This window comes from Narcine bancroftii, chromosome 5 (assembly GCF_036971445.1).
Source record: "Narcine bancroftii isolate sNarBan1 chromosome 5, sNarBan1.hap1, whole genome shotgun sequence".
Lineage (NCBI taxonomy): Eukaryota > Metazoa > Chordata > Chondrichthyes > Torpediniformes > Narcinidae > Narcine > Narcine bancroftii.
In genome coordinates this window covers 139,376,963-139,403,759 of record NC_091473.1, presented here as the reverse complement: position 1 = coordinate 139,403,759, position 26,797 = coordinate 139,376,963, and the positions used below count along the sequence as shown (strand labels likewise).

Sequence of the window (26,797 nt, the reverse complement as noted above, 5' to 3'; positions counted from 1 at the left end):
TCCTGTCTTTTGCTAATAATTTGGATCAACAAGTCTTTGGTTCTTTCGACGAGCTCTACACCCAGTAAGGAGTTTAGGTGGCCCCACTGTATCCTCTCATCGACCACATTGTTCTGAGCCATGTCGTAATCAAAACAAGTAACCCCTTGGGGCAGACTGGTCTGGCTTGAGTGCTGCATCCATTTCTACTAATAAAATTGAAGTGCCGGTTATTCGTAGAAACTCAGTAGTACAATAATGAATGATAATGGGTTATACACAGTTATACCCAAGTGATAAAAATAATACACGTCCAATGTCAGCGAAGCAGACTAAGCACAGTGAAAGACTGACAGCACGACACAGATTCGTCACAGCCATATACTGTTGTGTCATCTGCAAATTTGATGAGACTGTTGGAGCTGGATCTGGTGATGCAGTCATAGACCATTAGCGTAATCAGGAGTGGGCTGAGCACACAGCCCTGAGGTGCACCAGTGCTCTGTGTTCTGGTACTCACCCGGACAGACTGATCTCTCTGTTGGGATCCAGTTACCAAAAGTGGTGTTGAGTCCCAGTGAGGACAGCTTTTCTACCAGCCTCTGGGGAACGATTGTATTAAACACCAAGCTGAAGGCAATGAACATTAGCCTGGCTTATGAGGCGTCGTTCTCCAGGTGGGTCAGGACAGGGTGAAGGGACAAGGCTATAGCATTGCCTGTGACACAGTTTCTTCTTAAGGTGAATTGAAATGGGTCCATCTTCTCCAGGAGGTGCGCTTTGATGCATTCCATCACCAGATGCTTGAATGGTGAAGTCAGTGCCACAGGCATTGAGGCCTGTTATTTTTAAATGTTAAATTTAGACATACAGCACAGTAACAGACCATTTCTTCCCATGACTTCGTGCCGTCCATTTACATCCAATTAATCTACACCCCCAGTACATTTTGAACAGTAGGAGGAAACCGGTATCCCCGGGAAAACCCATTCAGACATGGGGAGAATGTACAAACTCCTTACAGACAGCACAAGATTTGAACTGTCCCAATTGCTGGCACTGTAAAGGAGTCGCGGTAACCGCTATGCCCACTGTGCCACCCATTATCATTATTGAGACCCTCAAGTACTGGGTGATGGTGGCTGTTTTGAACCCTGCAGGAACGATGGACTGCTGCAATGAGGGGTTGAAGATGTCTGTGAAGAGCTCTGTCAGTTAGTCTGTATGTTATCTGGTCCCACCGCCTTATGTGGATTCACCTTGGCTAGGGTTCTCCTGATCTCGGCCATGGCTATGTAGGGGGCCCACACATCAGGGGGACACAGAGCTTTCTTTGCCGTTATCCGATTCTTCTCATCGATCCCTGCATAGAAGATGTTCAGTATGTCTGGAATGGAGGATCATTGTTCTTAACTTACAAGGTTGACTTGATCCTTTACCACATCGCCTTGTGTCGCCAGTTGTGATGCACAACTGTCTGTGGATCTTCTGAGTACTCCCGCTTTGCCTTCCAGATGACACAAGAGAGTTCAGTCCTGGCTGATCTTAGTGCCATCCTATACTTTGTTCTGAAGGCAGTATCAAGAGCTGCAAGAAAGGCCCAGAGCTCTGCATCCAACCACGGTTGTGAAACATTTGATCTCAATTACATTCTCAATGCACTTGCTGATGTAGCTAGTCACTGAGCTCATGTACTCCATTGTAGATGGCCACCTCCCAACTCCAGTCTGTGATCTCAAAGTAGCCTTGGACCACTGCTGTGCCCCCTTCCCCTCGCCTGCCCATGACCTGATCTCTCTGCGAGATCAGTGGACTGTACACTGTGATCCAAGTAACCAAGCTGGGGGCAAGGTGAAACCTTGCATGCACCAGGATGCTGGTGTACACCTGACCCAGGATGTTCTCTACTCTGGTGGCAAAGTCCACATGCTGTTGAAACTGTGGCAAGACCATTTTCAGGATGATATGATTAAAGGCGCCAGCAACAATTATGGCACCATCAGGGTGGGAAGTCTGGGCTTTGCAGATGGCACCATAAAGCTCCTTTATGGCTTCACCATCATAGGATGTACTCTGGTAGGGCACTGAATGCAGTAGAACAGAGGGATCAAGGTATACTGATGCATAATTCCTTGGATGTGGCTTTATAGGTGAATAGGGTTGTAAAGAGAGCTTTTGGCATATTGGTCTTCATAAATTAGAGTATAGGTGTTGGATATTATGTTAAAGTTGTGTAAGACATTGGTGAGGCCAAATTTGGAGTATTGCGTGCAGTTTTGGTCACCTAACTGCAGGGAAGAAATCAATAAGATAGAAAAAGGGCAGAGAAGATTTGCTAGGATGTTGCCCAGACTTCAGGAACTGAGTTACAAGGAAAGGTTAAACAGATTAGGACTTCATTCCCTGGTGCATAGAGGAATGAGGGGAAGGTTTCATAGAGGTATACAAATTGTGAGTGGTATGGATAAATACAAGTAGGCTTTTTCCACTAAGGGTAGGTGAGACGCAACCTGGAGGACACAGGTTAAGGGGGAACATTAGGGTAATTTTATTCCACACAGAGAGTGGTGGGAGTGTGGAACGAGCTGCCAGCTGAAGTGGTAAATGCAGGCTCAATTTTAACATTTAAGAAAATTTTGGACAGGCACATGGATGGGAGGGGTATGGAGAGCTAAGGACTGGGTACAAGCTAGTGGAACTGGGCAGACTCTGCCTCAGCACAGACTAGAAGGGCCAAAAGATGTGTTTTCTGTGCTGTAATGTTCTATGGGAGAACCTCATGAGGTGGAATGGCCTCCAGCTATGAACAAATAGACCCCACCAATTCACACATGAACTAATATTATCAAAGTAAATAAATAGAATAATCATCAAATTTTACATCCCAACCCAGCACTGGTCCGTGTCAGCTTAACTTTGAGTAAACAAAGACATTTCTCTAGTTCTGTTATTTGAGCCTGTATCGCTACATCAAATGTTCTAATTTCTGTATTTAGCTTAAAATCTGTGGTTGCTGATCTTGACAGGATTTATTCTGCTCATTCCTCCAGATTATTTCCATATATTAGTGAATTGCTCCTCAACCCCAATTGAGCTAAGTTACTTCAATCCATTTTGATTTGATTAAATCAATTTTTTTTTTTTTTTTTTTTTTTTACACACACACACAATACAACACGGTAACAGGCCATTTCAGCCCATGAGTCTGTGGTGCCGAGTTTACATCTGATTAACTGACACCACCCCCACCCCACCCCCAGAATGTTTCAAACAGTGGGAGGAAACCAGAGCCACCTGGAGAAAACCCATACAGACACAGTGTGAACTTACAAACTCCTTACAGTGTGGGATTCAAACTCTGGTCCCGATCGCTGGCCCCTTGAAGGCATTGTGCAAACCCTATGCCAACCGGGCTAACTAGTTTACAATTCCTGAGCATTAAGTTGAACGCTTATTTTCTCGTTTCAAAATTATTCTGTTCCAAATAAACGTATAATTTAAAGTTTATCAAAGTAAGTTTTTGCATAACAATTAAGCATCTACACTCTCAAGAGTAACTTCAACAGTCCCCAAGTATTCTGATCAGGAAATATTTCTGTAGAGCCTTTAGTACTAATGCCGCTTCCAATCCAGTTTAGATCCCATTTCATTCACATAACATTATGAATCGGAACAGAACTGGCCACATCCTTGTTCTGTCATTCTTGTGATTTTTTTTAAACTTTATTTATTTGAAAGATCATTAGTAATAATACAGAATACATTCCATAAAGACAATTTTATTTGTATATATATATAAAAATCAATAAAAATACAGAAAAAATGAGTCCCCATCCCACCGCCTCCCACCCCATCAGCCAGCTCTCTTAAGGAGAGCCAAAAATATATAAACAGAAACTAAGAGTATATCATAAATCAAAATACATCTAAATGCATATATTCCAAATATGGTAACCACTTATTAACAAAAAAAATAATTGTCATGCAGATTATATGTAATTTTTTCCATAACAATATAAACTTTCAATTTTTTATGCCACCACATTATATTAATCACTATATTATCTTTCCATGTATTTGCTACACATTTTTGAGCTACAGACAATGTTAAATATATAAATGCAATTTGAAATTTATCCAACCCTAATCCCTTTAAAGGAATCATATAACCCATTAAAAAAATAGATGGATCTAATGGTAACTTAATGTCATATAATTTTTCCAAAGTTAACCTAATTTCTTGCCAAAATGGTTGTACATGATCGCAAGACCAAACAGCATGTCAAAAAGTTCCAGTACATACACCACATCTAAAACAGGAGTCCAAATTACTTAAACCATATTTTTTCAGTTTCTCTGGGGTTAAATACAACTGATGTAGAAAATTATAATTAACCATTCCATACCACACATTCGTCAATTTGTAACACTATCATGACGTGTATCTGCCCAATAGTCTTCAGGAAAAACAAAGACTAAATAATTTTTCCATTTAAGCTTAGATTTTTCCCATTCCGGTTTATCCATATTGTCTTGTAATACTTGGTACATAACAGAAATATAACCTTTTTTTGGTAAAAGAAATCAAAGACTCAAATTCTGTCAATACAGGTCAAATCATCTCTCTACTATACATATCTTTCAACAAGCTCGAAGTTGATAATAAACAAACAAAGAATTTTCAGCAATATCAAAATGCTCTTTCAATTGATTGAAAGAAACTGTCTTTCTACAAAACAATCCTGTATCATCTTTATACCCTTAGAATCCCAACTCTTTAAATGAATATTAAACATTGAAAAAGAAATAAGCTGATTGTTATAAAATGGGGTTAAAATTGACAATTTACCTTTTGATCCTAAAATCTTATTTTTTTTAGTCCATACCTTTAATAGATGTTTTAATATCAGCATATTATATTCCCACAACAAATTTACATTCCATCAAAATATAAATTGATGCACCTCAACTTCAGAAATACAAGCCATCTCAACTTTAGCCCAACTTGGGGGGTTGGTCCAAATCCATCAGTCTAATAATAAATTTCAACTGGGCTGCTTCATAATAATTTCATAACCTGTTTGATCAATATGTAAATTTAGGTAAATACTTGGCAAGTCGATTTGTTAACACTTTCGCTATGATTTTATAATCTACATTCAGTAAAGAAATAGGTCTCTACAAAGATACTTTCAACAGGTCTCTATCTTTTTTTCGGCATTACTGTAATTAAAGCACTAGAACAAGATTCCGGCAACTCATGCTCTTCAGTTACTTGTTGTAATACCTCCTCAAACACAGAGGATAAATATTCATAAATTATTTCTTAAAATTCCACAGAAAATCCATCGTCCCCTAGTGACTTCCCATTTGGCATCTCCAACATAGTTTCCTTAATCTCAAATTCTGTAAACGGAGCTTCCAATTCCATAACATCCTCCATTTCCAATCCTGGTAATGTTAATTTAGATAAATAAGATTCAATAGAACCACTATCCTGTTTCCCCTCAGAAGTATACATTTTTTTGTAAAATGAATAAAACTGGTCATTGATTTCCTGAGGTTTATAAGTAACTGTTGAATTCTTTTTAACAGCATTAATAGTCCGTGAAACCTATTCCATCTTTAACTGCCATGCTAGTACCTTATGTGCCCTCTCACCCAACTCATAATGTTGCTTAGATCGATTAATTAAATGCTCAAATTGATAAGTTTGCAATGTATTATAACGTATTTCAAATTAGCCAAAGCCACTTTTTTTAAAATCTTCTGTCACATCTTTCTGAAATTCTTTCTCCAATTCAGCAATTTGCTTCTCCAGTTCCATATACTGTTACTTAACTTTTGTAGTATAACTAATAATTTGCCCTCTTAAATAAGCTTTTAATGCATCCCATAATACAAAATGACTATCTACAGAATTAACATTCTCAGTCAAAAACAAAGTCATCCTGCTCCTTAATAAAAGTAACAAATTCTGTTTTTTTCAAGAACATTGTATCAAATCTCCATCTGTAAGATGAGCATACCACTTCTGAACTTACACAAGAGAAAAATAATAAAGAATGATCCGATATAACCCTACTTTTATATCCCGCCTGTAATGCTCTTCCTTGTAAATGTGCTGATACTAAAAAAAATCTATTCTGGAAAGTGAATCATGTCGGGATGAATAAAAAGAGAAATCCTTCTCCATAGGACTGACCTTTCTCCAAATATCCACCAAATTTAAATCCTTCATCAAGGCCCCAATTTGTGTCGCCATCTTTGATTTCTTTATACTTTTTGGTGATCTATCCAGTAAAGGATCCAAAACACAATTAAAATCTCCCCCAACTATGATATTTTCATTAGCTTGGTTTAACAACAAAAAAGCATCAGAAATAAAATGATCGTCGTCCACATTAGGTGCGTAAACATAAAGCAAAGTCCAAGGTTCAGCAAAAACTTTATAATTCACCCTTAAGACCCGTCCAACATTTCCTTCCATATTTTGTAATTTAAAAGGCAAATTCTTATGAATTAAAATCACTTGCCTTAGAATTAAATGAAGAAGAAAACACATGCCCAACCCAATCTTTCCTCAATTTCAAATGTTCTTTTTCAGTCAAATGAGTTTCTTGTAAAAAGGCAATGTCAAATTTTCATTTTCTTAATATAAGCCAAAACTCGCTTTTGCTTAATCGGATTATTTAACCCCTGAACATTAAAAGTTGCAAATTTCAAATTAAACATCCTTATAAACTAACAATATAATCTCTGACTACAAAATATTGCTCCCCTTATAATAACTTAAATCACTATCCCTCCCCTAGATATTTAAAGAAAATGCAAAAAAAAAAATTGATTATCCAAAAAAAACTACCCAAAGGTAGAAACACCCTAAAAAACTGGGTGTGGTAAACCCCACTAGTGGCGAATAACTATCAAAGATTTCAGTGTTATCCACCCCCACCCCAGCCAGAAATACATCATTCACACTAATACAATCCAATACTGTAAATATATTCAACCCAATGACTCCATTCCCAATGATTGTTCCAGATCTTCAATGTCAATAAGACTTTGTGTTAAAACTTCTTTCTTTCCTTTCTTCCCATTTTTCCCGTTCTTCCCATTTGCCTTCATTTTAGGCAACGGAGGCGAAGATCTTCCATATCCTCGCAAATCTGGTTGTGAATTAGCAAAAATTAATGCATCATGGTCATTTTCAAAAAAATTGAGATTGAAAATTACCATTAAAGACTTTTAATACTGGAGGGTAATGAAAAGCAAATTTGTAACCCTTCCGCCGCAATATTTCTTGAGCCGAGTTAGATTCCCGTCGTCACCTAATAATCTCCTGACTCAAATCTGGACCATTATTTTGGACCATCATTGGTGTTTGACTTTATCGGGCCTTCTGCACCGACAACCATAATATCATTTCTCTGTCCTGGTATTTCAAACAACGAATTAAAACTGCCCGTGGCAGTTGTCCTGGTAACAGTTTCTTTCGTAACGCTCTATGTGCCCATTCCAATTCTAGGCCTTCCGATAAAAGCTCCTTGCCCAAGAACCTGGGTTCTTAAAAAATTTTATTGGATCGGACCCTTCAATATCTTCTGGAGACCCACAATTTTCACACTATTTCTCCGACTTTGATTTTCCAATGAATCAATTTTTTTCAATGTCTTTCTTCTGAATTCCCCGATCCACAAAGGAATCTTCCATTTTTTCCATTCTTTCCCTATTACATCCATTCATGAAAAGCTGTTTCAATTTAAAAAAAAAATTTTCTTGCACTGTATCCACTGATTTAATACACTTATTAACATCACTCTTAACTGCAGACAGATCTTCAGACATAGTAGTCATTTTGGTTGCCACTTCTAAAAATCCTTGAGTCATTTGTTTAAACATATTGTCCATTTGATAAGCAATCCCTTCCAGGACTATACACACAGACTTCGATTCCAGATTCCAGTTCCACTTTTTGAGGCCTACCTTCTCTGGTCTCCGCCTCCAATTGTTCCTGTGAGCTGCTCAGAAAAGGTAAGTCGTCGTCTTCTTCCAGCGTTGTCGGTCCCATCCTGGTGTGGTTGCAGGTCTGTACACCCGACGATGGCGTCCCAACCACGTCGGGACACTGCTGCTCGGGCCCCCCACAGCCTACAAACGGTCCAACAAATCCCGGACCCTTGAAGCACCGCGCATGCCCGGTAAGGCCAGAGACTGCACAGGTGCGACTTCCGACACCATTCTGCACATCCCCAGCCCACCCGATGGCAGCCCGGTCTCAAGGGCCCTTCTCTCAGCCAGGTTGCCCGTGCGCCCGACATCGCGGATGCGCGGTTTGGCGCCGGCCTAACTCGTCATCAGGCCGGCGCCATCTGGCTGAGGCAAGATCGGCGTCATACTTAGCCGGGCAAGAGTCCTCTGCACCTTGGAGGTTCCAAATGTTGGCTCCGTGGCTTCAGTTGAACAGGTAGGCTTCAATTCTTCAGCATTTTAAAAGGTAGTTTCTTCTGCAGTTGAGTTTTCGTTTTTTTTTACATTAGTAGCCATTATAACCCACTAATGTTCCCAAAAGTAAAAATACAACTTTTAATCACTTTTATAAACAGGTACTTAAAAAAACTACCTGAGGAAGGGTGGGACGCAACGTCTGTTCTCTACGCCATCTTGTCACATCCCCTTCGTCATTCTTGTGATTAAGACTGCTCTGTAATTTAAATTTTCCCACATATACTTTCATTCCTTTGCTAAATTAAAAATGTTCAATCTTAGATTTAATAATAAACTGGCCTAACATCAAGTGATAACTATGGAAAAAAAAACTGAGTTTCCACTATTCTGAGTGTAAACATATTTCCCAGCTTCACCTGTAATTTTTACTCCAAATCCATGGTCTCCCATCTGCAGGCAGATTGTTATATAATCCATTCGTTCTACTCAGTTTCTTGAAAACCACCTTCAAATGAACACACTTTTCTACATTCCAGAGAATATAATGCAATTTGTATTATCACTGCTTGAACTTTAAGCCTGTTTTGTATCCAACACAAGGTGAGAAAAAGTAAGCCCACAGTAGTGGGTCATTAAGAGGTGGAAATGGTCATTGTAGAAAGTGTTTCTTTCACAGAAGTGGGTCAGAACTCTGTAACACTGGGTAAATGAGGAGCATGCTCACCTGCCTCAATCCAAATTTATGATGCAAAACCAAAATGGGTGCACTTTGATTGCACTTGTTAATGAAAATTTAAATCGAGAGCAAACAACATTCATAGGACAATCCTCACTAATATTAAGAAATTACAATGTGTTGGTTTTTCTTAAAGGTCAGGCAATCAGTTAACTGGCTGGTTTTGGTGAATGCAACATCATTCGCTAAGATACAGTTTCTAAAAAAAAAGAAATTGGAACGAGGTCACTTTGAAATGGATTTTGAAAAACACCTAACCACAATAAGAAGGATGGCAAAAGATAAAAGATTCATTCTTTGTAAATTTGATTGACAAATTTCAGAAGATGATATAGGCAAAATCGTTATAAACTTCATATCCCAGGAGTGATAGTAGGGAGAAGGGGGAGGAGGTGGTTTGCACATCTAGAATACCACATTCCTATTATAAATTCACAATTTCAGTACCTAAATCTGTTTCCCACTACAGCGGTTAATTTCAATCTCAAGACATATAAATTTCAAACATGAAACCCTCCTACTTACTGTGGCCCAATAGGAGACTCGACCCTAACTCAGTTCTCATTCTCACAACCCCACTGATGTACAAATATAGTCAATATTGAAGTCACTAGGTTTGTCATATTAAATGTGGGAGATAGTGATCTAATGGTAAAGTGTAGCGGCCCACTCCATGGGTCGACACAGCAAACAGTCGTCGAACATGACGATCGAGCAGACAGCACACAGGATGAGACACCCGGTCCCATAGGCTGGAGCAATGGCAGTCGAATCGGCCAATCACAGCCAGCAGACTGCAGGGGGTCCAATCCAGGATAACCAATCAGCAACTGGCCTTGCTCAATCCACACCCCAGTGGTGGCACGCCCAGCTGCCTATAAAAGGCAGAGCTGCAGCCCAATAAAGTCAGTGTTGATTACACTTCCTTGGTGCACAAGTCTTATTTCTACCTCAAGTTATAACCATAGCGACCCCGCTGCATGGTAACTGCGACTGGTCCAAACGACGCTTTGGACTCATTGATGGGAGAACAGCTTACAATCAACATGGTAGTGTTGAAGCTGCTTAGCTTCTGGACATCACAACCACAGGTGTGGTTCCAACAAGCCAAGGCTCAGTTTGCCATTCATTGGATCTCCACGGATGAGACGCACTACTACCATGTGGTCAGTGCCCTTGATCAAGACACCACAACCCACATCATTGACTTTCTCCAGCAGTGCCTGGAGCATAGGAAGTATGTGACCATCAAGGAGCTATTAACCTGCACTTTTGGGCTCTCAAAGTGCGAACGTGTGGCCCAACTGCTGCACATCAACGGTTTGGGAGACAGGGCCCCTTCCGCCCTCATGAGCGACATGCTTGCTTTCAACGATGGCCACACCTCTTGCCCGCTGTTCCAGCAAATCTTCCTGGAGCAGCTGCCTGAAGAGATCTGGTTGCTCATCGCAGAGGAAGATTGACAACCCCAGGAGGGTGGCTGCCCAAGCAGACCTGCTATGATCAGTAAAGAGGGACACCTGCGTTTCACTTGAACAGGTGACAGCACCTTGTCAGCCAAACCCAGCAATCGACTGTCTGACTGGCCAACCAATCGTCGCACCCCTCAAGTGAGAAGTACTGTTTCTATCATCAACAATGGGGAACTGAGGCCCATCAATGCCGCTCCCCCTGCGCATTCCAGGGAAATGCCAAGGCTGGCCGTCATTGATGGCTGCAACCACATTGCCTCTTCCACATCCAAGACCTCCTGTTGGTCTGATGTTGCTTGGTGGACACTGGGGCACAATACAGTGTCCTTCCGCCATCCAGTCTAGAAACTTGCAGCGGCAAAGTGGGCCGAGAACTTAGAGCAGCAAATGGTTCCAACATTCAGACATTTGGCAGCGGGCACCAAACTTACTAAGCCCTTTCTACACTCAGTGAGTACTGTCAACAATGAATTCGCTTGAGTCTTAGCAGTACGCCTCATTTCAACTTAGTGGAACCCAAACACTGGGTGAGATACCAAATTATTATGGATGGCCCTCCCCTCCATTGCCAGGGTACGGCATCTTCCCCCCAAGAAACTCAACCTGGCTAGAGAAGAGTTTTGAAAGATAGAAGAACTCAGCATTGTGAGGCTATGGGCCTCCCCCCTCCTTATGGTACCTAAGGCAGCTGGAGGTTAGAGGCCATGTGGAGAGTACCACTGCCTTAAGGAAGCCACCACGCCCAACAGATCCCATGCCCCATATCCAGGACTTCACCACTAATCTGAAAGGGGCACAGATATTCTCTAAGGTGCACCTCATCAGGGGTTATCATCAGATCCCAGTTTACCTTGGTGACATTCCTAAAATTGCCATCATAACCCCCTTTGGATTGTTTGAATTCCTCCACATGCCATTTGGGCTGAAAAATGTGGTTCAGACTTTGTGAAGGTTGATGGACGCAGTGGGCCAGGATCTGCACTTTACCTTCGTCTAACTCAATGATATTTTAATAGCCAGCCACACCCGCACCGAGGCTAAGTGCCAATTTGGCTGAGAGACAATTGATTTTCTGGGCCATTGTATTGACCAACATGGGGGCAGGCTGTTACCCACCAAAGTGCATGGAATTCATTCCTTCCCCAGACCAACAACCGTGAAGGGACTGCAAAAGTTTGCAGGTATTGTCAATTTAAAAAAAAATCATCGCTTCACTACCTGCAGCGGCCTGCATTGCAAGTCTGCTATTTCCCTTCATGGCAGGGCCCAGTAAAGACATTCAATGGACCCTGGAGGTGACTGAGGCTTCCCAAGCAACCAAAGGCACCCTAACCAAAGCCACACTCCTAGTGCATTCCAGGACAGATGCCCTGACCACCCTCACAGTAGATGCCTCCAGCACAGTGGTCAGGGGTGTACTTGAGCAACTGGTTAATGGACAGAGGTAGCCACTGGCCTTTTTCAGTAAAATCTCAGGCCACCAGAGCTCAAATACAGTGCCTTTGATAGGGAGCTGTTAGCGTTATACCTGGCAATTTGGCATTTCTGTTACTTCCTGGAGGGCAGGAAGTTCAACATTTACACAGACCACAAACCACTTTATCTTTGGTTTCAGCAAGGTGTCAGACCTGTGGTCACCCAGGCAACAATGGCACCCATCCTACACATGTTCAATGTCTGTTGAAAACTGAGATATCACTGGAAAGTCTAATGTGGTAGCCAATGCCCTATCCCATCCCACCATCCTAGCAGTGTTCGACCCTGCCCCAGGTATTGACTATTCGACCCTGGCAGATGCGCAACAAGCAGACTCTGGCATACTGATGTACTGGACAGCACTTACTGGCCTGCAACTGGAGGGCATCTAGATTTCCCCGGGTAACCGCATGCTACTCTGCAACATCTCGTCTGGTAAACCACATCTTGTCATTTTTGGTCACATGGGGGAGAGTTTTTGATTCAGTCCACAATTTGGCTCACCCTGCTATCAGAACTACAGTTATAATGGTGGCCAACAGGTACATCAGGCATGGCCTCTGTAAAGAGGTCACTCAGTTGCCCAAAACACGTACTCAGTGCCAGACATTCAAGGGCCAGACCCACATTAAAGACTCTCCACAGCCTTTCGAACCAACACATCGCCGTTTCAGTCACGTGCACATAGACATTGTGGGGCCCCTACCTGAATCCAGAGATGCATGTTATCTATTGACCATGGTCGACCTGATGACTAGATGGCCAGAGGCAGTGCTGCTACCTGAAACTTCCATGGAGATGTGCACTGGCATTACTGAATATCTGGGTGGGACGTTTCAGGATTCCCAGACACTTAACATCTGACAGGGGAGCCCAATTCACTTCATCTGTGGACCACCTTAGCAAATGGCCTTGGGACTCAAATCCACCACACCACAGCATACCACTTGCAGGCCAATGGGTTTGTGGAGAGATTCCAGGCACTTGACAGCTCTGATGGCCCAACTCACCAGACCAAACAGGGCAGACGAACACCCTTGGGTCCTGCTAGGCATCCAAAAGTGGATCTCGAGCCATCCTCTGCCGAGTTGGTGTATGGCGCACCCCTAGTCATCCTGAGAAAATTTGTGGCTGCCTCCGAGGACTTGAGGGAGCTCCTGGCAGCTACTTGGTCATGACTGTGCCAGCTCCTGGGCTCACATGCCCCAGTTAAGCCCAGAGCTCACGGCAAGCCAGCACCTTTGTCCCAAAAAACTTTGCAGACTGCCACTATGTTTTTATCTGACCCGGAGCCCACCAGCTACCCCTTCAAGGACCATACCGCGTCGTCAAGCACAATGGCTCCATCTGCATGTTGAACATTGGGGGTAAGGAGACCTTCACACTCGACCAGCTGAAACCACCCTATTTGGACGTTAACCAGCCATTTACTCACCCGACCCCACAGCGCAAGGTTCGGCTGCCAAGTGTCTCAATTGCCAGTTCTGGGGGGGGGGGGGGTGGCGTGTAGCGGCCCACTCCATGGACCGACACAGCAGTCGAACACAACGAACATGCAGGATGAGATGCCCGCTCCCACAGGCCTCAGGAATAGTGGTCAAATTGGCAAATCACAGCCAGCAGAATTCAGTGGGTCCAATCCAGGCCCAGGCATCCAGATTTGCTCGATCATGCAAGTTGGAGAAACATTAAAATATTTTTATTGAATTTATCCTGTTTAATTGCATAATGTTACTGTGTTAGTTCAACCGACCTAAAAATGTTTTGCCGCTGATTTTCATTTGTACTCAGCATCTGATGCCTCTCATGTCAGTGTCCAACAATAGTCGGCCAGCATTGATGGATTCCAGTTGCCATGATACCGCTTTTCCATGGTTACAATGTCCTCGTGAAACCTTTCACCCATGTTCATCGCTGACTGCACTGAGATCAGCAGCGAAGAAGCCCAAGTGCAAATACAGAAAGTAATTTTCAGTGTTGTATTTCAGAGTTTTATATATTTGAAGTAGACTTAAACTATGACACGAAATCGCAAAAATAGGATATTGTAGTGACCCACTTATCAGGAAGAAAACCCAAAATGCATCCAATGCAGGCTTTTTTTTTAAAATGCGGGCTGATGATGTCACTGATTCCTGCCCATGTGACAGAAGCAGTGATGTATATAAGCCCAACATGCAAGCCTGGAGGTGTTAGTCTTGCACTAGACTTCCCACTGTATACATCAACTTGATAATGTGTACAGCAATTCCACAATGTGCACACCATCATCTATAGTAGCTCGGTATAGAATACTTCACTACATCTAAAAAAACAGTACAATAGGGAAATTTTAAGATTTTCGTGATCATTCAGCAGCCAAAAATCAGGAAGCACAATCTTCATTGTCCAGTGTTACCAATGTAAACATACACTTCCATCAAAAATAAGTTACCAAAACCTCGGATAGCCATCAACATTTACAAATCACATTTGAAAGTTGAGTGTAAAGTACCAGTTTCTATCCTTTTCATTGAAAAGTTGGCAGAAATGCTGGCGTCAGTTCTTATTTGCTAATATGCAGCTGAGTATTTAAACTGGTGCTGAAATCTGCATCAAAAACTAATGCAATAAACATAAAAGCAAAAAGCATGTCTAGATTTTAATGTTTCAGGAAACATGAAATAAAATTATAAGCAGAATTTGGTGACTAAATTTTCTTCAAATCAATAGGAGCACATAAAACTAAAAGAATGTGGTAAACGTAATCCCCCTAACTCATATTTCCAAGTTCATTTATTCAAAGCTACTCTCAAAAATTTACCTCTTCATAAAAACTCCCTAACCATTTTATTCAAATCTCAAAAAAAATATTATCAAGTAAATACAGAATAGATTGAAACAAATATTGCATACGCGGAAAAATATTCATCTTAATTGTATTTATCATACCCAATAAATTAATAGGTAAATCTTCCCATTTAATCAAATCAGTTTTAATTTTTTTATCAACAGAACATAATTTAATTTATATAAAGATTGATAATTAACAGTCAAAATTATACCCAAATATTTAATTCAATCAGTCTATTTCAAATTTAAAATATTCTTATAAACTGAATAATCTCCTTCACTTACCGGTAAAATTTCACTTTTTTCCCCAATTAACTTTATATCCAGAAAGACATCCATATTGTATTAAACACTCCTTCAAGTGCAAAAGTGACTGAGCTGGGTTTATTAAAGACACCAATACGTCATCAGCAAATAAATTAATTTTATACTCCTCGTCTAAAACTTTCATACCTTGTATCTGTGTATTTTGTCTTATCAGCTGTGCTAAAGGTTCAATCACTAACGCAAACAAAGCTGGTGATAAAGGACAACCTTGATGAGTTGATCGAGTCAATTTAAAAGGTTCTGAAATCAAGCCATTCGTAAATATTCTAGCTACCGGTTTACTATATAAAGCCTTAATCCAACCAATAAAGAAAGGACCAAACTTAAATTTCTCCAGAACTTTAAACAAAAAATTCCACTCAACTCTATCAAATGCTTTTTCTGCATCTAAAGATATCACCATCGGGTGATCTGAAGATTGTCGAAATCTATTAATCAAACTAATCACGAGCAGAATATTGTCAAGCATATCTATTCTTTATAAAACCTGTTTGATCCATATGAATCAACTTTGGTAAAAAATTAGCCAATCTATTTGCTAATATTTTAGCTATTATTTTATAATCTACATTTAACAATGAAATTGGTCTATATGAAGATACTTTCAAAGGATCTCTATCTTTCTTTGGGATTACTGTAATTAAAGAACTAGAACAAGACTCAGGTAATTCATAATGTTTTCCAACTTGACATAATACATCCTCAAACACTGTAGAGAAATCATCATAAAAATATTTATAAAATTCAACCGAAAATCCATCATCACCAGGCGATTTACCGTTTGGCATTTCCATCATAGCCATTTTAATTTCCGAATCAGTAAATGGTTCTTCTAACTCCTGTATATCTGCATCCTCTAATATCGGTAAATTCAACTGTGATTAAAAAAAAGATCAATCAATCCAGTTTCTTGTTTTTCTTTAGATGTATACAATTTTTTATAAAATGAACAAAATTCATCATTAATCTTCTCATGAGGTTTATAAGTAATAAGAGAATTGTGTCTAACAGCATTAATAGTCCTCGAAACCTGTTCTTTCTTTAATTGCCATGCCAATACCTTATGTGCTTTCTCTCCCCATTCATAATACCATTGTTTAGTCCTATTAATCACACATTCAAATTGATGATTGCAAAGTATTATATTCCAATTTCAACCTAGATAATTCTATTTTCTGATCTTCTGTAGCATCTTTCTGGAATTCCTTTTCTAACTCATCAATCTGTTTCTCTAATTCAAGACTCTGATTTAATCGATTCATTTTTATTTTAGAAGTATAACTAATTATTTGTCCTCTCAAATAAGCTTTCATAGCATCCCATAATACAAACTTACTTTGAACAGAATTAGAATTTTCTTTCAAAAAAAATTAATTAGTTTTTTCAAAAAAATCAATAAATTCCGTATTGTTTTAACATTGTATTAAACCTCCAACGATAAGCCACTTGAATTTTCTCAGAAGTTGCATATGTAAAATATAACAAAGAATGATCTGAAATCACCCCATTTTTATATTCCGCTTGTTGTATTTTCCCTTGTAAATGTGCCGATACTAAAAAGTCAATCCTTGAAAACGATTCATGTCTAGATGAATAAAAGGAGAAATCTTTCTCTGTTGGATTAAGACGTCTCCAAATATCTACTAAATTAAGATCTTTCATCAACGCTTGAACCTGAACTGCCATTTTAGATTTCTTAACTTTCTTCGGGGACTTATCTAATAAAGGTTCCAAAACACAATTAAAATCACCACCAACTAAAATATTATCATTAGCCTGACCCAAATATAAAAATGCATCTGAAATAAATATTTCATCATCTACATTTGGGGCATAAATATTAAGTAAAGTCCAAAATTCACTAAAAATCTTACAATTTAATTTAAGAATACATCCTGCCTTTTCCCCCATTGATCGTAATTCAAAAGATAAATTTTTATGTATCAAAATTGCTACACCTTTAGCCCTAGAATTAAATGAATATACATGCCCAACCATCCCTCTTTAATTTCATACTTTCCTTCACATTCAAATGAATAATTTTTAACAATAAAAATAATTTTCAAAATTATTATGAAGCAGCCCAACTTAAATTTATTAGTTCATTGATGGATTTCGAACAGCTTCCTAGTTGGGCCAAAATTGAGATGGCAAATATTTCTGAATTTGAAATACATCTATTTTTTTAGATAGAATATAAATTTGTTATAGCAATATAATGTGCCTATACTAAAACATCTAATGAAGTTATGGATAAAGAAAAATAAAATGATAGGCTCTAGGGCTGAATTATCGGCTTTGACTCCGTTGTATAATCAAATTATTTCCTTTTCAATACATAATCGAAGTTTATTGCATTGGGGATTTAAAGGTGTGAAAAATTTGGGAGATTGTTTTAAAGAGGGTAATTTTTAATCTTTTAATCAGATGAGGGACAGTTTTGGTATTGATAAGAACACTTTGTTTCTCTATTATCAAATTCGATCTTTGGTAAAACATATGTTTGGTAGAGATATGATTTTACCTGAAATGATTAAATTTGAGATTTTTCAGAGAAGGGTTATATTTCATCTATGCATCAAATATTACAGGATGGTATGGATAAAAAGGGTTGGGATAGATCTAAAAGTAAATGGGAAGCGGATACTGGTTTTATTTTTTCCCCCCGAGGATGATTGGTTAGATATCTGTTATGATAGTGTAACTCGATTGATAAATGCACTTTATGCAATGATTAACTATAATTTTTTTACATCAATTATACTTAACACCTGAAAAATTTAAAAAGTATGGTTTTCATGAATCAGATTTATTTTAGATGTGGTAATTCTGTTGGAACTTTTTTTCATGCTGTTTGGTCATGTATACATATACAATCTTTTTGGAAGAAAATTCAATCATTTTTAGAATATCTGTATAAGATTAAAATAGTTTTAGATCCAACAGTATTTTTATTGGGTAGTTTGCAACCTCTGAAAGGCTTGGCATTAAATAAGTTTCAGCTTGCTTTTGTATATTTAGCTTTATCCGTAGTGAAAAAATGTATTGCTAGTACATGGAAAGATACAAATATGTTTGATATTAATAGATGGCATAATGAGATGACATATTGTTTAATAATGGAAAAAATTATATATGTTTCGTATGATAATTATAATTTTTTAATTAATAAATGGCTGTTATATTTGGAATATTTACATTTCAATTTATATTGATTAGATTTTAATATGTATATTTAACTTTTTTTAATATCCTTTCTTTTTTTCTGGCTCTCCTTCGGAGAGTTGGCTGAAGGGGGAGGTTCTTTTCTTTTTTTCCTATATATAAAAAATAACGTTTATGGTTAATTGTTGTATATGTTATGTACTATTTGTTTTTTGAACGAATAAATAAAGTTTAAAAAAACTAAAATTCAAAAGAAACAAACAAAGAATTGCATGTTTATACAAATTTTAATAGTTATCACAAAGAAAGTCACCAAAGACTTCAAAAGTATGCTGTGTCTACTTGGATTTGCTTCACAATCATTTGTTCCCAAAATCTTCAGCTCATTCTGCCCTTGGTGTGCAAGTTCACCATGTTGCAATCCTCAATAAATATCACTGGAACAAATAGCTGCTGTGACTAAAAATTATCGCAAGAAAATGAGGCAGATAGGAGTCACATCATTTCATTGAAGAGCTATGGTTTGTAATAAAGGAGTAAAGAGCAGGTGGAAAAAAATCAAAATGATAAAGACTTCTGGATATTTGATAACAAAGATTGTTCCAGTTTTCAAATAACATGTACATCAATTTTCATATTAACTTATCTAATGATGTGAATTTCACAGCAAAGTTCACCCAAATGTTTCAACAATGCTTGTGTTAACAAGGAGAACCCATTCGTCCACCCTACTGACTCATCTGCATCACTGGCTCTGCAAAAAGTCCTTGGATGGAGGGCTAATTTTTTGGGAGGAAAATAAAATTATTTTAAAATAAAATTACGGAAGGCATAAATGTCATGCCCAGTAAAAACTGGTTGATAATCAAACTTTGAGAGCAAGTGCCTGAAGAAAGAGGTTGATAACAGCAGTGCTCACAAATATGGTGAAGAAATTGGAAAAACCTGACCAACAGAAGAGGCTGTTCAGTTTTAGTAGAATATTCTGAATGTTTTGCCCTGCATATCTGTGGTTATCCCACATAGATCATTAAATATCCAAACACAAGTTACATGCCCTCAAAGAATGGATGTTTCAAAGCCTTTTCTGCAGTTATTCTGGTTACTGGGTTCAAATCTAAAAGCTTATCCAGAAGATCATAAGCCAGATCTGAAACGTCACCCCAGTTCTTCACATCTGAAGCTTTAACCTTGCTTTTTAAATCAGCGTTCCACTGAATACTCTCCTTCTCCTTTCGAGGCTGGTTCTGAACCTCCTGTGTTTGTGATAAGGAAGTAATATTTTTTGTTTTATCATCCTTTGCATCTGGAGCTGTCCCTGTGCCTGAGGTAAGTGAATCATCCACTGGTTGGTTTGATTTTCTTTTATTCAAGTCATGAGTTCCTCGCAGTCTTTCACACAGAGTCCTCAAATCCAACTTCGGACATTCCTTGCTGCATGACACAGCTTTACCTGGAATAGAAAAATTAAATAAGACACATTTATTCCAAACCCTTACATTCAGACAGTATACTGAGAACAAAACATGGATTTTCTGATGTATAAAAAGTAATCATTTTGGTTAAAAAGCAACCTGTGTTATAAGATGAGGGTTGTCAATGGAAGAAATACTAATTCCTATCATGAAGAATGGTCTTCATTCTTTGTATATGGATCAGTCACTGCATGCAAGTATGTTCCTGTTGTCCAATGACATTTGGGGATGAGACACAAAACGCAAACACTGCAGCCAAGTTTAAAATGTTGGTAAATTCATTTCAGTAAATGGATGAATCGAGAGGGGAAATCCTTTCACCAGTTCTCACTATTATTGATCCAATCACATTTTTTCCACCATATCTACTGGCGATTAAAAACTCCAATCTATTTTAATGGAGCTCTTACCAAATGATTTGTACAATCTATCCTTTTTATGTAATTTGCTGTAAAATTTGTGTCTGTATAAAATAGCATTTAATATTACTGGAGCTGCCAGCATCCCCCTTCAGATATGAAAGAACAAGCTTCATTTTTTGAGTAACATAATCTTTGCTAATTGAAAGTGCAGTCATGGAACAGTGGAACAAATCCTTTGAGAGTGGATTAGCTTGTGCAAAGTCTGGGCCAATGGTATACATCTTCTCTTTCTTCTTCTTTGGCTTGGCTTCGCGGACGAAGATTTATGGAGGGGGTAAAAAGTCCACGTCAGCTGCAGGCTCGTTTGTGGCTGACAAGTCCGATGCGGGACAGGCAGACACGGTTGCAGCGGTTGCAGGGGAAAATTGGTTGGTTGGGGTTGGGTGTTGGGTTTTTCCTCCTTTGCCTTTTGTCAGTGAGGTGGGCTCTGCGGTCTTCTTCAAAGGAGGTTGCCGCCCGCCAAACTGTGAGGCGCCAAGATGCACGGTTTGAGGCGTTATCAGCCCACTGGCGGTGGTCAATGTGGCAGGCACCAAGAGATTTCTTTAGGCAGTCCTTGTACCTTTTCTTTGGTGCACCTCTGTCACGGTGGCCAGTGGAGAGCTCGCCATATAACACGATCTTGGGAAGGCGATGGTCCTCCATTCTGGAGACGTGACCCATCCAGCGCAGCTGGATCTTCAGCAGCGTGGACTCGATGCTGTTGACCTCTGCCATCTCGAGTACTTTGACGTTAGGGATGAAAGCGCTCCAATGGATGTTGAGGATGGAGCGGAGACAACGCTGGTGGAAGCGTTCTAGGAGCCGTAGGTGGTGCCGGTAGAGGACCCATGATTCGGAGCCGAACAGGAGTGTGGGTATGACAACGGCTCTGTATACGCTTATCTTTGTGAGGTTTTTCAGTTGGTTGTTTTTCCAGACTCTTTTGTGTAGTCTTCCAAAGGCGCTATTTGCCTTGGCGAGTCTGTTGTCTATCTCATTGTCGATCCTTGCATCTGATGAAATGGTGCAGTCGAGATAGGTAAACCGTTTTGAGTTTTGTGTGCCCGATGGAGATGTGGGGGGGCTGGTAGTCATGGTGGGGAGCTGGCTGATGGAGGACCTCAGTTTTCTTCAGGCTGACTTCCAGGCCAAACACTTTGGCAGTTTCCGCAAAGCAGGATGTCAAGCGCTGAAGAGCTGGCTCTGAATGGGCAACTAAAGCAGCATCGTCTGCAAAGAGTATTTCTCGGACAAGTTTCTCTTGTGTCTTGGTGTGAGCTTGCAGGCGCCTCAGATTGAAGAGACTGCCATCCGTGCGGTACCGGATGTAAACAGCGTCTACATCAAACAATGATTAAATGACATATTGGTTGCATCTTCAGTATCCTGTGTGCAAGGTGGCATTTCTGAACTCTGAATGCTCTTAGCAAAGATGCTCCAAGATGTACACAAACTCCCAGCACACATACCTGGTGAAAGCTATGGGGATCTGTACTGGCAGGACAAGGGAAGTAACAAAGCCACTCACTACTTGCAACCTATCTTATAGCTTCTACCCAGTGAAGGGTTAATGCAGCATAACAAAACGTCAACTGCAGCCTGAAACATTTGCTTTAGGCATATTAGAACTTGGACTAACAAGGACGGTGCTGCTGAGTGGCCGAGAGATCAAACTCCCTATTAAACACCTCATGTGGCAGCAGAGACATGGAGGCTTGATACAAGACAGCCGTGATCTTCCTGAAGATGCATGCTCATTAATTGGTTGTAACTCCATAATTTGCCTAAACCTTAATTCCTTACCTTTTAATAGCTTAAGATTTATTTTTATACATTTCCAAAGTTTTTCAGATTTTATCTAACATGTTACCTCTGTATTTACTTTAAGGGTCGCCTTTCCTTTAAATTCACAAACACACCCTTTCTCCATACACCATAGTCTTGATGACAACGCTTGCAAGTTTATATCCAAAGATAACTAAAATCAAACATAAATAATCAAACTTCTCTCTGTTATAGTGGCAATATTTCGAACCTGAGGTATGACAACCAAAATCTTCTTAAAACAAAAAGATATCTTCCTCAAATTTTCAATGCACAGGACCTTTCGCTCACAGCATTCATTATTTCACACATAATGAGAACTGACATTTGCATCAATAGTCTGGACTTTGCTGAGTGTAGCATTTTAACATTCCAAGTTTCTTGAGTCTTCTGAAAGGTGCAGCAGAGACGAGCCAGTGGTTCAACAAACATTTGGGCCAACTTTCACAAACTCCCTTACTTTGTAAAGGATATGTTTAATTCATTATATTTTGTTGCCAAACCAGGCCTCTTGAATTGATGTTTATCTGTCATTTTTGGAAGCCCCACTTGCATCTTTGGTAAGACAAACCACAAGGGGACAAGTGGTGGTTTACGATAGGTTTTTAGAAATGTTATTTTCTCAGTCCTCTGGTGCATATAGTATCTAATGTACACCTGTATACATAAGCTTTGGTGATTTAAGTATTCACTAGGCACATCTGTTGCAGGAGTCTGTCACCACCACCCTGTTGAGGCACTGAGATCTAGATTCCACCCACCCTCTTGGTGAATTCTTTCTTTAATCCCCTCTTAACCTTCTTCCCTTTACTTTAAACTTAAGCCCAGTGGTTTTAGACATCTTTGGAAAGGGATGTTTTTCTTACTTCCTACATATCTACCACCTTGATAATTTGTAAAAATCATTCAGGTGCCCCCTCATCTTTCCAGACTTTCATCATCACCACTGGAACACCAGATTCTAGGCAACATCCTGGCGAATGCCACAAGGTCTCCTCTGCAGCTTCTTCAATCACATCCTTCCTGTCATGCAGTCCTCTGGACTTCCTTTTGATTTGGTCCTTCCTCACAATGAAAACATCTTCTCCAATTGGACGACATCAAACCCATCGTGGTTTTAAGATCGTCATATGACACCCCCCTTTCTGACAGAGAACAGACCTGCATTGTGGCATATTTCTGAATGGTCAGAACTTCAACAAAGACACAAAATGCAAATCTTTGAGAAACTTTCTCATCCCTTCTCATCATTTCTGTTCCACAATAATGTCTGTAGTCTTAAGTGTGGGCAGAGCAATATTTTATGCCATCTTAAATTTTCTGTTTGTAATTATATTTTTCAATTGCCAGCTTCCATGCAGTACAAGCTGAATTAAATTATTTGAAATTCCTTTCACTTGGGTCCATTACATCTGGCAATCTAATAGCCCACAGGCTATATACTACATGTACTGGCAATGCTTTATAACTTTATAATTATTAAAACATGTCACAGCACCCACAAGGAACTGCATCAAACTATAAAACTCATTTCAGGAAAGAATATTACATCTGGCAATGAGATAGCCAAACGTTGTGACTTCTATAGGGAGTTTGCTAATTTAATGACCAACCACTCTATGGAACAATTTATCAAATAAAGCATGTCCATCTACAAACAAAACCAATATATAATCTGTTATAAGTGCAGTAACAATATAACATTAATCAATCCCGCTCAGTTCAAACCAAGGACATATTTAGTATATTGCACGCAAGGAAATAACATTAACGGTGTCTTTTCTCTGCGGTTGCCTCAAGTGATTTAAGTATAGAACAAATTTAGGCATTATCAAAAACTTCAAATTACACATTCAAACCTGATAAGTAATATTTCGTTCAAATGAACTTTGAGGAAAAAGAGGCACACTTATTGCATTGTATAAACAAAACAATTAAAAAAAAGTTTTTTGTCAATTATGTGAACTACCCCCTGCACAGTTAAGTATAAAGATTTTTGGCCACATTAACAACATGTATGGTCAATTTCCTTGGTTAAATATTGAGATGCAGTCAAACTTTCCATCTCGTGCTCTCCTCAATTTCAGAACATCCATGTTAAACCTTTCAATATTGCCAGATGATTTTTGGAAGCACAATGATATTTTTTAAATCTACATATAAAGGTAGCTATTAATTTTTCTAATGAATTAACTCCTTGGTTCCCTGTTCTTTTCCCCCCCTTCCCTTTGCAGATTTACTCTTTGGATCTTGCATTACTTCAACTAAATTTGATGGAGCTACTTGTACATCTGCAGGTTTTATTTTCTCGCAGTTTAGAGAAGCTCATTCCTCTAGACTATCAATGTCCCAGTTCAAGGAAACATAGCTAGAATCTGTCCTGCACTTGTGCAAGTCAACATAAGCACTCCATCCATGATATTCTGTGCAACTTCAACATACAGTGCCACTTCCACTCCAGAGCTAATTGCGGCTCGAACATTCATAATTCAAATTCATTGTCAGAGTACATTAGGGTTAGGGTTAGGGTTTGATTGAGTTTGTTGTTTAGAAATCTGATGGTTGAGGGCTAGCAACTGTTGGTGGTGTGAGTCTTGTGGCACCTTTACCTCTTTCCTGCTGGCAGCAGCAAGAACAGAGCTAGTACTGGTTAATGTGGATCCCTGATGATTACTGTTGCTCTCCAATGGCAGTGTTCCGTGTAGACCTTCCATGGTGAGGAGAGTTTTGCCTGTGATGTACAGGGCTGTGTTCTCTACCTTTTGCTGATTTTTCTGCTCAGAGATATTGGCACCCTCATACCAGCCGGGATGTAGCCAGTCAGCACACTTTCCACTACACATCTGTGGAAGTTTGGCTTGGTTTTTAATGTCATACCAAACCTCTGCAAATTCCTGAGAAAGTTAAGGTGCTGACGTGCTTTCTTCACGATGACGTTCGTGAGTTAGGCCCAGAAAAGGTCCTCCAAGATAGTGATTCCCAGGAATTTAAATTTGTTAATTCTCTCCATCACGGATTCCCCCGAAGAACATTGGATCGTATACCTCTGGTTTTCCCCTCCAAAAGTCCACGATCAGCTCCTTGGTTTTGATGACATTGAGTGCGAGGTTGTTGTTAATACACCATTTAGCAGAGTTTTCAATCCCCCTCCTTGTATGCTGACTTATTGCCCCCTTTTATACACCCACTAGAGTAGTGATTAAAATTTTTTAATCTGTCCAATTTTTTTCTTTCCCTATGCCTTGAAGGTGATGGTTAATGCCAAAGCAGTCTCATAAACATTAGCAGTACAAGGCCACTTCCTGCACATCAACCAAAAATGGTTTTCTCAATTGTGTAGTCAGTGAAGCAACAGTATTCAGCATCCACATGTTAAAAAGCAATCAGCTATTCAAAGCTCATTGGCCACAATTCCCAAAGGACACGAGGAAACTAACGTGGATCATTCATTTGGTACTTCTGAATGAAGGCAACTGCAGATCCTTCTGCCTTATCTCTTGCTTTCATATCCATCACCTTTGAGAATGTTTGCCAACTCTAACAGACTTCATTGTTTGAAACCACTCAGGCAGTACTCCAACCTGAAGAACTCGGTCTTATCCGTGAGTTCTTGAAACAACAGCAAGTTGTGGGGGAGACCAGCATCAATCCCCTGAGGAGGTCGGGGTGCCGTCGCTGGGAGTTCAGACTCGTAGTAAGACTGTTAAAATGCCTGCTGTTGAGCTGCAGCAGGAGCTGCAGTTACCTGGTTCTGTCACTTAGTTAAAGAAAGCAGGGTTGAGTCTTTCTGAATTACAATTTAATCTGTTAAATACTGTCACTCAGCCGATAATGCAAGAGTTGGCTCAAATGAAAGACAGTGTGAGGTCAGAATTCACTACAGTTAATGCACGTGTGGAAGCATTTTCTGAAGATTAAAAAAAAATTTCAGTCTGCTTTTTTGGAATGTAAACAGCAAGTGGCCTCGAATACAGAAAAAGTGATGGAGGTGGAAAAATCCGTTAAAGAATTGCAAGAACGTGAGAAGGAGTTAGAGAGGAAAGTAGACTATTTGGAGAATCAAAGCAGAAGGAAAAATGTGAAGATTGTTGGTTTGCCAGAAGGTATGGAAGAACAAGATCCTCTTCGTTTTTTTTACAGAATGGATCCCAGAAATATTGGGGCAAGAATTTTTCTCTGGAGGCTTGGTATTGGAAAGAGCTCATAGAGCCTTAAGAAGAAGACCTCTGCCTGGTCAATCACCGAGACCTGTGATAATTCGATGCTTGAATTATTTAGACAGAGAAACAATATTTTGACTAGCAGTGCAAAATGTGAGACGACAAGCTCCGTTAATGATTCAGAAGAGTAGAGTTTTTTTCTATCCCGATTTGAGTCAAGAGGTTATTCAGCGTCGGCGTCGATTTAATCCAGTTAAAGAAGTTTTGTGGCGTAAAGGCTATAAGTCTACTTTTCGCTATCCGGCAGTGTTGAAGGTGTTTTGTGGAGACTTTCAATCTCGGTGTTTTGAGAATGAGCGTGAAGCAATGATTTTTGCTGATTCGTTGCCAGATGTAAGAGGACAACGATGTAGTCCACCATTGTCTCCTAAAGAAAAATCTGGTTGTTCTGGAAATGGAAATGGTAGAAATGGGAATGGAAAGAATCTAACTTCTCTTG

The 26,797-nt window shown here is 39.5% G+C and overlaps 1 protein-coding gene across 4 annotated transcripts in view; it reads right to left on the bottom strand.

Moving 5' to 3' along the window:
• Window positions 1-18,703: 18,703 nt before the first annotated feature.
• The window catches only part of cdc7 (cell division cycle 7 homolog (S. cerevisiae)), a 69,544-nt gene continuing 61,450 nt past the window's right edge, over window positions 18,704-26,797 (bottom strand). For all 4 annotated transcript variants that reach the window (XM_069939185.1, XM_069939184.1, XM_069939186.1 and 1 more), the window contains one exon: window positions 18,704-19,888. In XM_069939185.1, the coding sequence (XP_069795286.1) occupies window positions 19,485-19,888 (404 nt within the window). In that variant the 3' untranslated portion in view covers window positions 18,704-19,484. The remainder of the gene's footprint in view (window positions 19,889-26,797) is intronic.